Source organism: Phasianus colchicus, chromosome 12, assembly GCF_987193195.1.
Source record: "Phasianus colchicus chromosome 12, bPhaCol1.hap1.1, whole genome shotgun sequence".
Taxonomy (NCBI): Eukaryota; Metazoa; Chordata; class Aves; order Galliformes; family Phasianidae; genus Phasianus; species Phasianus colchicus.
Genome location: NC_143447.1, coordinates 2,239,379 through 2,256,140, shown reverse-complemented (window position 1 = coordinate 2,256,140; position 16,762 = coordinate 2,239,379). Strand labels below are relative to the sequence as shown.

The 16,762-nt window shown below is 42.8% G+C and overlaps 1 protein-coding gene across 7 annotated transcripts in view; it reads right to left on the bottom strand.

The window, feature by feature from the left end:
• Positions 1–16,762, bottom strand: part of NEO1 (neogenin 1) — a 178,392-nt gene that overhangs the window by 40,705 nt on the left and 120,925 nt on the right. For 4 of the 7 annotated variants that reach the window (XM_090148621.1, XM_090148627.1, XM_090148623.1 and 1 more), the window contains exons 8-11: positions 7,597–7,816; positions 2,025–2,179; positions 1,560–1,708; positions 392–530 (exon numbers count right to left, since the gene is read on the bottom strand). In XM_090148621.1, the coding sequence (XP_090004747.1) occupies positions 392–530; positions 1,560–1,708; positions 2,025–2,179; positions 7,597–7,816 (663 nt within the window). The remainder of the gene's footprint in view (positions 1–391; positions 531–1,559; positions 1,709–2,024; positions 2,180–7,596; positions 7,817–16,762) is intronic. The other 3 variants (XM_090148625.1, XM_090148628.1, XM_090148626.1) reach the window with 1 other exon arrangement.

Sequence of the window (16,762 nt, the reverse complement as noted above, 5' to 3'; positions counted from 1 at the left end):
AAAGGCACGTATCTGCTCAGACGTAACAAATATTACAGAAGCTAAAAGACAATTTTGGAGTTGTAGGGTTCAAAATAATTGTGTTTCTGTCCACTCTCAAGATTTTGTAGGCCCAATAACCCATGAAATAAACTTCTGATGTTGAAATTAAGGACAGCATTGTTTTGCAATTAGAACACCAGATGCATTTGCAGGTATATTAATTTTCCTTCGCCCCATTTGGACAGCCTCAGGGGGAGCTTTTAGCATGCGTGGCCATATGCAGCAATCACATTATTAAGAAAACAGGGCAGTGCTGAACAAAAACCTAAGAAGTTTTTCTGGTTAAAAATCCGCTTAAATGAAATTACCACGTAATTCCTGCAGAAAGGCTTGGAATAAAGCAGCTTACCATCTGACAGCGTCCGCACAACAACATCTTGGGTAGAGACGCCAGGGCCGTGTTTATTGTAAGCCACCACTCGGAAACTATACTCAGTGTACTTCTTTAATCCAGTAATGGTGTAGGAGAGTCCTGCTACATCAACATCCTGTCCAGAAACAAACATGCATACGAGTCAAGGTCAGAATCAGGTCTGCAATTGTCATAAATGTCTCAGGCTCAAAACAGTAATACTCAAAGTCAGAAGCAGGGAGGACAACGCTCTGCAGAACAGCAGATGTAACCCACGGCCACGTGCAGCCAGGGCTTGCACAGATGCCAGCAGGGTGCTTCCAAGAGGAACTTCTACATATTTTATTTAAATCACAACACAGGCACAGGTTCTGCAGATGACAAGGGATGCAGTGAATTTGCCTCCTAGTAGAAATGACTGCTGTATTTTTAACAGTGGGAAGAAAAGGAGAGAGTTTTGTCTGAAGAATACACATTTTTACTTAAAATCTGACTGAAAAAGTGTATTTAAATGCTAACAAACTAAGGGGGGGGGTTATTTGAAGCTTTCATTTACAAGCTATCATGTGGGAAATTAAATGACTGGGTTTAGCTCTCCCAAAGCTGTGATTATTTCTTAGGTAGCTCCTTGCACTCGTACGAAGCATGCTGGATTCTCCCAGCAGAATCCTAAGAAAGTGTAATTAATTAGACTCTCACCAGTATCAAAATACCAATCACTGGATCAGTGAACTCAAGAAGTGAGAACAGTTTAGATTCAGGAGCAGAATAAAATCAGCAGTTATCCTACTTTACTAAAATAAAAGCAGCCAGCCTATAAAAATAATGCTGCAGGTGTTATTTGATTCTTCAGAGTTTATTCCTCGTGATATGATAGACATCCCCAAATGCCACTTGATGCTGAGTACGTAGGTAAGTAAGCCATCACCTAAAAGCTGCTTCAATTTTTATGCAAATACTGCTAAAACATTCATGCAGAATGACAAAGCAGTTTTTTTAACAGTCTGGATGTTTAATTTTAAATGTTTCTGCATTCTGGGCTAAAGGCTTCAGCTTGCCAGAAAAATAAACACTTGGCAAGGTGTTTCTAGAAACGTAAGGTAAAAGCACAATAAAGGAAAGAATGCTGGCACTGTATATTGCACAGAAGAGCCCCACTCCATACCTGCTCACTGTCCTGCCCCTTCTCCATGTAGTAGAGCTTGTAGTTCTGGATTTCCCCATTGCCAGACAGCGGCGTTTCCCACGTGACGGTGACAGAGGTGGGGGAGCTGGCGTATGCTCGGATATTGGGTGCTGGACCAGGCAGCTGAACTGCAATGGAAGCAGGAAACTCTGCTCATCAGCAAGCCCAGCCATTGCATTTCAGCAGCTAAACATTTCAGCATCAACTTTACAAGTAATGACAACTGAAAGCGTTCTTCTATAACAAAATTTAGAGAAGTTAACAAGGCATGACTTACGAGTTAAGAGTGAGCATAAAGCATACCAACAAGGCAGCCCACAACATTATTTTTAAAATCAGGTCTGCAAGTGCAACTTTTAAGAGTAGCACCTTATCCTGGGAAAGGCCATGAATGGAAAAAAGTCAACACCAAAGCAGAGAGGGCTTGGAACATTTGCAGCTTACCCTCGGGCTGCGTGGCCACCTTCAGTGGTGCTGAGCTCTCTCCGTGGCCGTGCTTGTTCTGAGCCACAACTCTGAAGACATAAACTGTTTCTGGCATCAGGTTTTGGATCATCACTTGTGTCTCTCCAGGACGACTGGTGTTTTCAACACGTTCCCTTTGGGAAACAAAAAGATGGGGCACGGAAGCAGCCGTTGGTTAGTGAGAGGGTTTTTGAGCAGCTATAGAAAGGAATAGGGTGCTACTGGGAACAAAGCTGACACGTATCCTGTCTGAATGCATCTGATGCATTAATGACATTATTTACACCACGCTGACTACACAAAACTGGTAATATGCCAAAATTGCCGGTGACAAACAGCTTCCAGTTTTGTAACTTGTCTTTAGAGAAAATACTCACTGAAGTAAAAGAGTAATTTATGCTCAGCATCACCAAATTCGAAGCAGTTTCATTGTTATTCTCCTAACGGCGTGCCATTACTCATCGTGACAGTCTATCCTACTGTTCTGAAGCCACAAGAGAAAATATTTAAGAATTGTACACAGACTCTGGTGAGATTTAAGGCATTTCTGTTAACATTGTGGGGTTGCTTTTTGTGTATCTTCTCAAGAGGCTGTTTTACGATTTTCTTTTCCCTCCAAACTTTACTTAGTTCCTCCCTAATATTTAGATTCTTTAAAAACATCCCGAGGCCCCGACTCGCATCCAGCCCCGCACACAGCTGGGGCACTGCTGCTGTTACCACCCAAGTCGTGGAGTCAACACAAGGCAACTCCTGCCCACGGCCCCAGCACGAATGGGGATCACTGAGAGCAAATTCAGGAAACCCCATCGCTCCGTACCAAGCCCAGGCCTGAGGTGAAGACTAAAAGATTAATTATCAACTAACTGCAACCTTCATTTCCACCACCTTGATGCTGTCACGTGAACCTTCCCGCAGCTACTGCTGGGTAGGGCTGTGTATGGATCGTTCTGGCTTGGAACGAAGCTATCTACTCCTGCAAAATGGAAATAACAGCAGTATTGGGGAAGAAAAAAAAAAAACCAAAAAACTGAGAACTTCACCATAGGGAAATAAAAGAAAAACGTGAATGGTTTGAATAGAAACATTGCCCTTTTGTCTGACAGACTTCGGTTAGCTCTACAGCAGAGGGCAGACGATTCTCGTCCCAACGATTAACTGCTATTAAATCATTTTTAATGCAGAAGTCTGGGCAAAATTATTCCACAGTTTCCCCTTTCCTACCTTCCAGCCATTATGGTTTAGATTACAGCACGGAAATACAATGCCCAATTCCCCATTTTTAATTTATTTCTTTTAAAATCAACTACTAAGGTTGATTTAACACAACTGGGTTTCAAACGCTTGGAAAACACTGCTCATTTCTGCACTGTTATACTGCTTCTATACAGAGGGAAACAATATTCTAACTGTAACTAAAAAGCTGTTCAAGCACATTTTCTAGAATATTCTCCTTCACAAAAGTTGATCTAAAATGGCATTGCATAAACAGCTTAATTTATTTCAGATTTATTTAATTGTCATCTTTGAGTGAGCAGCATCCCTACATTAGAATTAAAACGGTCTGCAAAAGGTTTCTTTTAACATTATAGGGTATTTTTGCACAAAAGAAGTTGTAGAGAAGCTAAAGAAGGATAATTCCCTCTACAAAATGAAAGGGAGGCAGGGAAAAAAGATAAATATTTTCCCTCGCTAACTTTTCCAGTTATAGCTGGAGCAAAATGTTTGCTTGAAAATGCATTTTCAAATGGTTAGTTTCCTTTAAGACGTGCCTTAGATATAATGAAGGTATTTGAAAACCCAGAATAAGTGCTAACTGATTCACAGCTGTGGAACAGCATTCATCTCCCATTGACATGCAAAATACATTGCATTTTCTGCCTCGAGTGTGAATGCACTCACTGATTTTATCAGAAAAATGTCAGCAATCCAAGGTTATTATTTAAAATTACAAAAAAAAAAAAAAAACCCACCCAAATTATTTTTAATGGAAACACAACGTTTATCAAAAAATAATAGACATGCCAAAGTATTGCAATTTTCAGTAATAAGTAGGGACCGTGCCTTCCCTCACAACAGTTAAAAATATGGTGAGATTAATCTAATTAAGTGCTTCATGAATCTCTCCTTTATGCCCTTTCCTAGGAAGCCTTGAGCACCTTTTATGAGCTCTGATGCATTTTGGTTGGCAGAACAGGTAACAAAACAGATGGTCTATAGGAATATCTATATTACCAGACAGAACCTTATGACTGTTCTAACTCATGCCAGTTTAATCCCCAATTAAAGAGCTTTGTAAACTAGAATTAAGGTTTACAGTAGCTGTCACGCACTTAGGGGAAAAAATCTACAGCTCACATCCAGAAACAAGGGATCATCTGGAAATGTAAAGCCTGAAGTCATGCTCTCAGAACTAAAAGCTTTGGGGAAGGACAGAGGTGAGCAGCATGACTGCAAACAAGCAAGTTCCATTATCTGTAGCTCGCTAAGCCAAACCAGAGTTACCATCTTGTACCTTCTCAGTCCTCAACAGACACCAAAACCTGCCCAGACCAGCCAGAATCACTTCAAAAGCAATAAAAGCAAGCACCAAAATCTAGAAGAACTGGCATTTCTGCTGCAGTTTCTCCTCTTGTAGCGCTGATACTCCTCTGCAGTGCTCAACTTGAAGGCCAAATTTGCTTTGCAAGCAGATGCTGAGTTGAAAATGGGAAACATCTCAGTGCTGTGGGCTGAGGGCAGGATGGCTCCTGAAGGCACCAGTGAAGGAAAGCTGACCTGTGGCACAGGAGGACCCTAAGGATTCTGTGGGGAAACCCACGTTCTGTGTGGGAATATTCTGCAGCACTCCAAGGAAGTCCAAAATGCAAAGTGAAGGAACACCTTCTTGAGCTGCCATGCATCTCTCATTTCACTGGGTGGGCAAAAAACAAGAGGGATGTAATGCAGCAGAGGCTGAGGCCTGGTCTCTCCCAGAGCCAACAGGTACCCAGGGCTGCTGTGCCTCACCGTGCCGAGCTGAACCTACAGCCCCTCACAGATGAATTAGAGATGTCAGAATATCTAACTGAGCTGTTCCACATCCTGTGCACTTCTTAAATGTTTTAAAAGCCCAACGTAAAAGGGAAATCAATCCAATGACCACTGCTCAAACTCAAGTGAGGAAGAGATAACGCTTAGGTTACTACAGGGATCTGGTAATGAAAATGGTACAAGTAGGCACAAACACACGACTTTTAGGAAACAGGATATATGCACTTAAGACTACAGCAGAGATGTATGATCATGTATAATTCAAGGGCCACCTAGCAAATGTTTAAACAGTATTTTATGATGCTGAGAAAGAAAGGTCATACATCCAGATTTGACATGAAAATTTTCTGGTTTTGCAGTGCCTACTTACGTGGGACATTCTCACCTATTTTTGAGTCAGTAACAAAGCAATACTTACACAGGGCCCAAACAACTCGGCAAAACTTACCAAGTAAGAAGAAAACAGAGCATTTGTGAAAGATTAAATCACGTGTCTGCATTTTTCAACTGTTACAATACTTACCTCTGCCTTTGAATTCCAACTAAAAATTCCACACGTTTTAAAATTATCATCTCTATGCAGTTGGTTTCTGTTGGTTTTGTGCTTATCCATACTAAGCAGTATTTAAAAATGTAAACCTAGCTGTACATCAAACAGCACTGCCCCCACACGTGCACGCAAAACATTGCTAAGAAGCTAATATTGGAAAATACGTAAAAATAGGGATTTTTAGAATGCTGAGTGCAAAGTATAGATAATTTACTGATTGCACAGAGCCCAGTTCAGGGCTGGGAGTGGACATCACCATCTCAGCTATAGAGGACATTCCTCACTCTTCTATCCCAGGTGCCAAAGTATGAAAGCTGACAGAACCAGCAAGCCAAAAACCTCAGCACAGCTCTGGTCCATTCTCTGCACTTCAAGAGCAGTTAATACCACTTCAAGTGCATTTAACATTTGAATTACTCTGAGCCATAACTTTAAACATGCCCTAAAATTCAATGAAGAGTTATTTCTAACCTCCCAGCTAGAAGGAAGCACTCAGCTCACGTTTACCTGAGCTCTTCTCATACGCAATGTATCACGCTCAATTATTTGCTTAATTCAGCTTAATAGCTCCCAAATTCATGCCCTAATGAACTGACACCAGCAAGCTGTCAGCAACGTCAGGTCACATCTAATCTGATGGAGATGAGGCAAACAGCACCCATGCCAGGTGTAGCACAGAAGGAGGCCAAGTAGTACAAGCTTCTCATTCTCAAGCATTATTATTTTTAATTTTATCATTCTCATTGTCTAAATACAAGTTTCATGTCACAATTTCACAGCACTTTTGTGCTAATATGTGAAATGTGTGATATTGGCACAGCACAAAACTTGAAGCAGCTAGAAAATAATGAATATGTGCCAATGAATGGCTTCCTGAGCCCTGCTTTGAACCCTGACCCAGAAGGGCACTTGAGCAAACAAAGCTTTCACTGCAGTCAGTGAAACCACCTGCTTACATATAAGCACCAGCTTAAGCACTTTGCAGTGCAAACTTTCTGTGGGGCACATTACCTGAACCCCAGAGGGCTGTTTTCCTACTGCTGGCAACTGCAGTTCCTGCAGCCTGTCCTGTAATTTCCTGGTTTACTCACCACAAACAATGGAAAACCTTTGTTCTGCATACTGCTTCTGACCCAACTGGGATATTTGCTAGATTTCTGTAGTCTTGCATGTAGTAGCAAGCCATGCACTTTGTCTTCTCCAAAAGCAAGACCCAGTGCAGGGAGAGGCAGGAAGCCGATTCCAGCGCATTACTTTCTTAACAGCCCAGTGGGGAGAGCAGTCAAAACCAGAAATACGAAGGAAGAAAGGCAGGCAGGTTGGCTGCTGCCACTTTTCCTGTTTCCAATAGGATTGAATATTACCAAAATCAGTAAGTAGCAGACAACCCAACATTTGCGAGGCACTGAAAACGTTACTAATTGCCTCAGTCCTGAGCCTCGACAAGAGGACCATCCACGGAATTAAAGATGTATATTTGAGAAAAAAACTCTCCGAATGGGAGCACATTTTGTATTCTTTCCACATGACTTTGCTATCTTTGAGCCTCACCCTGTAGTTAGTAAGCAGATAATTTTCTTTTGACTAATAAATCTGATAATCAAGCTAATTTGTAATTAATTAAGCACCACTTAAAATGATTGTTAGCTCCAACTTCTTCAGTCTTATCACAATTTGAAGCTATTCTGAGCCCATCAAGGTCTGATCCCATCAGTAAGAGAAAGGGTAGACTGGCCTAAACCTTTTACAGGGATCCCTAGATGGAAATCATCTAACTGACAGCCACTTGACTCCACAATCAGACTATATTTGAAGGTTTTAAAGCGGAAGCTGGCAGTGTCAGTGATGCTAAAGAGGTGCTACAGTCTACACTTGCTCTTAGCTTAACAGTCTGCTGAAAGCAGGTAGCAACTGCTGGCGGCCAATTGAAAATAGGCACATACGTGACTTGTAAGAGCATGTCTTTACCTGTTGATACCTTCCTTGGTGTAGAAGATGGAATAGGTGAGGTTGTCTCCCTGCGGGTCTGACACCGGTGTCCGCCACGTCAGCCTGATGAAGCGAGTGGAGACGAGGGTGGCCACGACGTCCCGAGGGGCTGTAGGCAGTGGTCCCGTTGTAGCTGGTGCTAGATGGTCATTAGTGGCACTGGTCAGTGAAGTGGGAGGTAATGTTGGGATGGCAACATCTTGTCATGTGCAAACATTGGGGAATATGAAGGGCAAACATCACCACGGTTTAAAAAAAAAAAAAAGAAAACAGGGAAAAAAAAAACAAAAGAAATAAACAAAACCACGATGGGAAACAAAACAAAATGAACACACACAAAAAAGGCCATTAAACTGAAGGCTGACATGCAGGCAAAGGTAACTACTGGAAACTAATGGGAAGTATTAAAGGACACATCACTGTCGAGCAGGCAGACCAAATCTCCATTGTAATGGAAGTGGCAAGGGAGAGGGAAGGGTGAAGGCTGAGGATAAAATATGGCCTCATACAATATTTTCACACAATATTTTCATGCCTTTGTAAACCAGATGTAATACCAAGCATTTTCAAATAAAAAAAAAACCAACCAGCATCATTTATTCAAGAACACATCCAGACCCCATTTTCTACTTTTTTTCATTAACACACAGAATTAATTAGTACCATTTTCAATCATTAGCAACAAAAAAGGCAGATGGAACCCACCAAAGCCCTTGGAGGGGTACAAACTCCAGGCTGTGCAATTAAAGGCTGGAGTCAGCTCACATAACTGCTTCTCACTGCTTGGTCCCAGCTCTGCACAGGACGTGGTGACAGCCCTGGCACAGCAGTGGACACAGAGCCGTGTTCCCAAACCTCCCCCAGGATTATGGCTGCCTTTCCATCCCAGCTCTCACATTTAGCACGGCCTTTTAGAAAGATGCTAACAGGCACAAACAACTCGGTTCACGTTACGTGGAGGCTTTATGGACTTTTTTGTGCTAAGTCATGCACGTTTTCCTACGTTACTGCTTTAAGGCTGGCCTAAATCTCCAGGATTATTGCATTAAAAGGTTGACAAGTTAAGAGCAGAAGTTGTAACGTACAAATAGCTGTTCTCCAAATCCTATTAAAGCAATCCATCCGGTAAATCTAACAGTAATATTCTGAGCAGCTGGACCCCAATTACCACAGGGTATTACAGGAAACACAGACGGTAACAGAAACCTAAAGTTCACGACACCTTGAATTTTCCTGGATTCTTAATTATTTACCAAGCTTAAGCCACTCACTGACATTTTCCACACCACAGTCTCTGCTGCCAAATACATTTATTCACTTGCTAACTAAAATGGCTCCGATCTTCCCAAGAAAGGAGTTCAGAATGGCACAGCTTTTGGGAAGAGCTGCAGCACCTCCACCTGAAGAGCCACCACAATGCATGGACGCGTGTCAAAAGCAGCAAGGAGACCAGAAATGAACTACAGGAAACACACCGTGTGAGGTCTTGAATTCGCAGAGCTCATTTTTGCATTTCTATTGTCAGCCGCCACTGACAACGGTGGAAGAATAAAACAGCTGCTTTTATCAGATGAGCACAATGTTATGCCTTTCTTCTTGCTTTGATACCGAACTCAGAACTTTTCACTTCAGTACCTGCATCTTTTGACGACTCTGCAAGGCTCCCAGAGCCAGGAACATACACGTCTTGAACTGAAAACACACCTCACAGATAGGTAAGTGCACAAGGATGTCTCGTTAAGCACCCTGCAATACCAGAACAGCAATGGACCAACTTACCATTCCCCAACACCCTACCTCCAACCAATGGATGACACCATTACTTCATGTTCATTGCTAAATCTAAACTACTTTTTGTCCCCGTAATAAGATTTCCTACAGGAGTGCACCTTTATTAACTACTTGAATTGGTAGTATTATTTAAAACCATGAAACAGTTTGAAGGAAGCTGCTATAAATACGTATCGGTGTTGTACAACTGCATCAGACAAATGCAGCATCCTCTCAGCCATTCCCTGCACTCTGATTTACACTTCTCACAGTTAGTATAACTATTCAGCATGTGAAATGTCTCCCTTTTAAAATATAGAAAGTAAAGATGTTTCAGAAATATCCATCACAAGAGGCACTTGCTATAGAAATTAAGTTTTTATAGCCATTGTTTCAGTCGTTGCTTTAACTCTATGAAGACCGGCAGAAATTAATTTCTACTGTATGACCTTATAAAACCCTAAAGAGCTGCATTAGATGGGCCACTCTTCAGAACAGCAGCTTTGCTCGTGGAGCTGGGATACCTCTTCACACTCAGAATGGGTGAAACCACATACTTTGCATTACCTTACGTTAGCACTTTGGTTTCCCCCACACATCTTGGTCCTAACAGGTGATCTGCTTCAAATCACATGCTCCTGACCCAGATGCATCCTACCTATCTTTGCAGGTAATGGTGATGTCTCTACCATCACTGTAGTTGGTTAAAACACAACACAAATATTTTTAAAATGATTACATTGAGACAAAAGGCTGAAGGTCGTTGGATGGATGCCCCATCCCTGGAGGCATTCAAGGCCAGGCTGGATGTGGCTCTGAGCAGCCTGGTCTGGTGGTTGGTGACCCTGCACAGCAGGGGGGTTGGAACTGGATGAGCATTGTGGTCCTTTTCAACCCAGGCCATTCGATGACCTAAGTTCTATAACACACCTCCCATACTCCTGCATTGGCCTGCCTATCTAATGAAGAAGATCTATAAGGGACCCGCGTGCCCAGAGGCCCTGCAGACATCAAAGTAAGGAGCCTGGCAGAGCTGCCAGCACTTCCAGGTTCAGAGAACCTCAGTTTTCTCTTTGTGCAAGATTCAAGCCTAGGAACACTTCTCCTGACAGCATTACAGGTAGATCGGTCACGCACAGCAGAAGATCGGTGCCATCTGAAAAACAAACTGTGAACCAAAGGAAAGCACAAGGGATGTGTAAATCCTACGAGCGAGCTAAGCTGTGAAGAGACAATTCAATTCACCCATGGAAAGCCACAATGAACAGCATTTGGCAGCCGTGGGATGCACTCAGAGGAATGGGTTCCTTCCTTTCCTTCTCTCCCCATTCTTTCTCAAAGCGCCCTGAGTGCCATTGCAAACTGATTTGTACACAGCCATGTCAGCAGACTGCTCAGCAGTGCAGAGCTGTGTTAATGAGTAATTACACTGAAATTAGCTTTAATGCCAATAAGGGAGCAGCTTTATTACTTCAAGCTTTTAAGCACGGTGTAACAAGTCACATGCAAACAAGTCTTTTCTTTCTAATATTTCACCAGTTTTAAAAAGCAGACCCACGCTAGAAGACTCTTTCCAGGGCTATGCTTCCACAGTTACACATTAATCTTTTATTTAAATATAAAATATGCATATTCAGCAAGTGACACGCTAAAAACAGGGAAAACAAATGAAAAATGCTGCATGCCAGACATACATATACAACAGATTCATCTCTTCAACCACTGCTGCTAATTCAATGCTTCTGGGCTCATGTTTCTCTAAGGGCTCAGGACCAAACCTTTGCTCGATTCAGCATCCCACAGAAAAGCAGCACATTGCCTTCAGCAGCAGTTGAACAAAATCCTCCAGCAAAACGGCTGACACAAAATGAAGTGCTGTCCTTAAGCCCTGGCTGCAGAGCAGCTGGGCCGTGATGGAGGCCTGAGCTTGAAGAACTGCATGTTGCTACAAGGAGGCATTGAAAGTGCCGCAGTGCAACTTCAATCAGTAGATAAGGGAAGCTGGTTGAATCATCTGTCTGCATCTAACGAAATTAAAAACTAAAAAGATGTTAAAGCAAAAGATTTCAGTCAGTTTTCCACTATGTAATGTATTTCCTAAGGTTTGCGCAGTAACCTGGGTAACAAAACAAGGTCCAAACTCCTAAACAAATACAATGCAAACAAATACTGAAACACAAGAAGAGGCAGCAGAGAAATGAGCACTTTTTGGATTTTCTGATTAGCAGAAATGTGGATTTTCTTAACTGGCTGCTGTGGTCCTTTGCTGCCTGCATCGCCCTGGGTTCTAAGGGACACCGTCAGGTAGCTCAGTGCATTTGTGCATCTTCCCAAGCACCTCTGTGGCAGCAGCTCTTCCTCGCGCAATGCAAAGCACAGCAGTGAGAGAACAAAGAGCTCCAGCACGTGCCTGCAGGGCTGTTCAGTCATACCCACTTTAGGATACCGATGTGATCTTTTAAAAACAACTGTCAAACATACCACACCTGAAAGGCAGCAATTGAAATGCTTTATTTGTTAGATAATTATCAGGAATATTTTCCATGTTGTCCAGCCCCTCCGGTTTAGATTTCCCTTTTCCTCCCTGTTCCCCCCAGTGGCACATTATTGGCACATTGGTGGCTTCCTGGAGCTCTGGGCAATAACATCCCAATTGTAACAGCAGACACGGTGCACAAAGAGCCAGCAGTGCTATCTGCCTTCAGCTTTGCTGCTGCCACCTGAACGGCCCCATCCTCAGCTACCTTGTGCATAATGAGATGGCAATCCTACAACCTACAAATGAAGACTGTACTAATATTTATGAAATCAAGGTGCACAAACACTCGAAGATCGGGTGTGTGGCCATGTTAGGCTACTCTTGATCATAGGGGAGTGCTTACAAAGCCACAGCTTCCATGGCTGCCAAACAAGAGCAGCAGGCATCTTCCTCCTAGTGAGGAGCAAGGACAGCTGAAAATTTCCTAAGCATCCTCCCAGTGCAGAAGGAAGCCTTCCTGAAACCTTCCTGTAGCCTCACCCTCAGAGGACACAGAGCACGAGGCAAGTGGAGAAGCTGTTTTGCTTCTCCAGCAAAACAGCCCTGGTCAGCAGCAAATGCAGGGCACCGAAGACCGGTGAATGTAACAGCACTGCAGAAGGAAAGAAAGCTCTCTTTATAAGGACTTCAGAGTAGCTTTATAGCTTTTGAGTGTAAATAAGGCCTTGGCTTCAGTAACAGAGACTTGATGCTGCAACTAAAAATAGCAAATTACTATTTTGCCAGAAAATCTGCAAGAAAAACATGACCTCAGACGTTCAGATCTCTAAATGCCCTGGAAAGTCTAACTGTAAGGAGGAGATACTCAGAAGCACCAGTATGTTCAAACGTTGATTTGCTGTACTCCAATTAAACTGTTTACTAAGTAAACTATATTTTGTACTTACATTGCTATTTAACTGATTCCAGAAATGCAATCCGCACTTCCACAGGTTTTTATTGGCTTAATTTAGTGCTCTGTTCCCCCTGGTCGGAGCTCAGTATGTGATATCACATCTAGTGCCTGGCAGCAGAAGGATTTACCTTTAATTGGAATTAAGAGGTTGTGATACTTCAAAAAGTCACATTGAAAAAAACAGAGATTTTTAAAATTATTTTTAAATCATTTGCCTTCGTGGAACTCAAGAACTACAACAGTAGCACACTGCAACACAGCAAGTGTGAAATAATAAAATGAGAGAACCCCAGACTGCTGCTGTCCCTTACAACTTTGCCTTCTGCCATCCCCAGGTTCTCACCTGCACCAAAGTGCTGCTCCTCTCCAATCAGTTTCCTTGCACGTGTAAGACAGAAAGGACATCATCTCCTTATTCCTAACAGTCCCCTGCTTACCATAAACAAAGAAAACGTGTATTCACTGGCACCAGTAAGTTCTTACAGGACAAATGGCTGAAGTTAGTACTTCGTCTCAATGGATCAGCTACAATGACTTAATTACTTCCTTTCCTTGGAAAAACTAATTAAAAGAAGCACATCAGGCTCCTATTCTTTTACTAAGAGGTGCTATCATGGAAACTGAAAAGAATCAGAAATGGAACTGAGGGTGAATTAAAATTAATTTTGGCTGTATACAGTGAACACATTCTGAACCTCCAGGACGTCACAATGACAGTCACCAGCAGCTCCATTTAAGTGCTGTGAGACAAAGACTTGTGTCTGCATGGCACAGCCACGGAAAGACAGCAGAACTTAATTGTTCATAGCAAATTCAAGGCTATGCCAACAGTTGTATGCAAAACTGTGGGTCGTGAAGTAACCTCCTGTGTGATTTTACTATACAGGGAAATTTGCCAAAAAAGAAGAAAATGTATTAGAACAATTTGGGCAACACTTACAAGAAAGCCCAACCGTGGCCAGCTGGACAGAAAGCCCACTGATTTTGAGACTGCACAACCCATTTGGAAATGCATAGCACAACTGACCCTGTAAAGGCTGCCACATGTCTGCAGGACTATGTACCAGTGGTGCATCAGGGACAACAGGCCCCAGAAATAAAATGTATGGAGCTTTTATGTTTTACATTGCTGGGTTTTATACATTACTTGCTGTGATTAACTGAAAGCCCCTCACTATTGCTCACCGTTGGATGTGCAAGTCATTTGGTAACAAAAAGATGGGAAAAAAGTTGAATCTTTGTCTTTTTTCCAGTAACTTTTTTCTTCATGACACATTCAGATGGCAGCATTACCCTCGTGTCTCGTTTCACCACTCCATCTGGCCAAGGAAAGGTCCAAATTGCCAACAGCTCTCCACCCTGGGCATCTCTTCTGTGAAGTTATGCATTGGTCTCATTCAACAACACTCAAGTTCTGTAGTATTGCCAGGAGTACTGCAATGTGTTCTGCTGCTTTATGATCCTGAGTCAGCTGCCTACTTCTTCCTGCAAGCAGCCCCTGGGGACGAGCCGGATCAGGGCCCATGGCACAGACAGCACAGCAAGGAGGACCCTCACATCCCCACATCATCCTAAAGAGCTGCATCGAGGATCCAGCACAGCCCTCTCAATCTACTTTGTGTCCAGCAGCCATCAAAAGAAAGAAATGAACAAGGAAATGTCACCTCCCACTCTCCCCCAAATACAAGCACTCGTTTTCTTTACAGAATGCAATGGAAATACCTACTTGTTTCTCTATTCTGGCATTTTCCACCTAAAGCAGACAGATTTTTTTTTATTTAGTTTGTTGTAGTTTCCTTAGATTAATTTACATTGCCACTGGGAATGAGGACTATTATTTACTCTTCACTCAATACATCCTACACCAAGAAGACATACAAGCAAATTCCTGTCTAATAGAAAGCAACTATAATTTTTGTGTTCATTTGGTCCTATCTCCTAATGCAAAACGGACACTCAATAAATTATGGATGCATAAACAAACCAACAAACGCATTTTCTGACAATGAGCCCATTTTTCAAAGGAAGTCATAAAATCCATGACGATGAAGTGCACTCCTCCCTTTTTCATCTCATGATGAAGTGCTGCGGTGCAGAGGAAACAACCCGATGTTTTCCTGTCTCACAAAGCAGCCATTAGTGAGGTGGGACGGCCCGGTGACGCACTGAACACAGCAGAGGAAGGCAGAACCCCATCAGACAGCAGTGGGCCAGGGGAGGAGGTAAAGACAAAAAGCCTCCATTAGGATCACGAGACTCACACTGTGAAAAAAAGAGGGAAAGAAGCCAACCAGATCTCAATCCATCCCCAAGGAGTTTAAAGCTAACTACCTTTAAACGGATTTTATTACTGGAAAGGAATTGAAAGCATAACTACGTATGGCAAAATGAGAGACCGAGGAGTCAAAAATCCTAAACACAACACACATGGAGGACCCAAGGCAGTACAAACGCACCTGAACGCAGCCCATAACCCTGCTCAGGTTAATGCAAATACTCATCAGCTGGGCCTCTATGCAGAATTAAAGTCTCTTTAGAACAGCGGAGTCTGCACCAATAAGCCATAATTTCTTAACATCTCCTAACAGGATAGCAATTATTTTACTCCAACAGCAAACGTGCTACATTTGAGTGAAGCTCCTTCTGGAATAGCAACAAATAAAACCACCACTCATATTTTGGAAGGCATTCCTTCACACACCACGTGGAGCCTTCTGCCTGTCTCAGGAGTGAGGCAAGGCTGCTCCCTTGGCCAGAAGTTTAGCTGGGGCTCAGCCAGTTGCTCCTTCTATTGCAATGAGAGAAACACTCCACCATGCCTCCACTGCCATGCTCATCTTTTTTTTGGGGGGGAGGAGGGCTGTGTTTTCCAGTTTTCTCTTACTGTTTGCATACTCAGGACCACAGTTGCTGTTGATGTGGTGAACACTACAAATGGGTAAAGGTAACTATTCCGACAAAGCAGGTTTAGGACAAAATCACTGCTTTGATAGCAGAGCAGTACCAAAATATGAAAATCACGATCCCACCATACTAGCTGCCTATTTGAGGATGCTTTTTCCATTAAGAGGTTCATCACTCACTCTCTTTCATTTCTCGTTAGCAGCCCAAATTAAAAGACAGCCATCCATCCTGAAGCCGCAGCCATTCATCCTCCAGGTGGAATCCCTGCTCCTGCCCTACTTCCTTTGGGTAACTTTGTTTAAAATGAAGCATTACCAAAGTATTTTACTCAAATGACCACGACATTCCTCCAAGTTACCTCTGGATATAGAGCCCATCTCCCCACCTAGGATACAACTGGGTTCTTGTCTCCCACTGACACGTGTTGATCCAGAGGTGGCAATGGTGCACACAGGTTTACCTGAAGGCCAGCCTGCATGGCGTTCTCTGCTGGTTGGATGTGAAATGCCATTTCCCTCAGTTGTGGGCCTGCTGATGCTCCAAGGAGCTCTGCAGCAACAACTCTGACAAGCTGAAGTTTCAACAGATGAGACTGAACTCCTATGTCAAACTTTTAATTGTTTCTGTTAGTTTCTTCCTCAAAGACCCACAGATTCAACTACTTGTTTGCACTGTTAACAACTGCATGTACCTACTCTTGCTTATCACAGGTTACATCAGATGTGGTTTTTACAGCAACTAGATGAGGTATCAGAATGTTTGAGAATTCAGCATACAGACTTGAATCCGAAGGTGAAGCATCTACCACTGAAATACAGGAGCACCTATTAGCCCTGTGACTTACGACTAAGAAAAGTGAACCCAGGTATGACTTGTCTGTTTCTCATTATTTTCCTTTAGCACCTTCAGTAATAACACGTCAACAGGAAAGCCATGCAGAATCCATTTGTCTTTTGAAGTCTGTCTCCCTGCAGTTATCAGGCTCCTTTTTTTGGTGGGCGAAGAGAAGGGAAAGGAAGGAAAACAATCAATGCAAT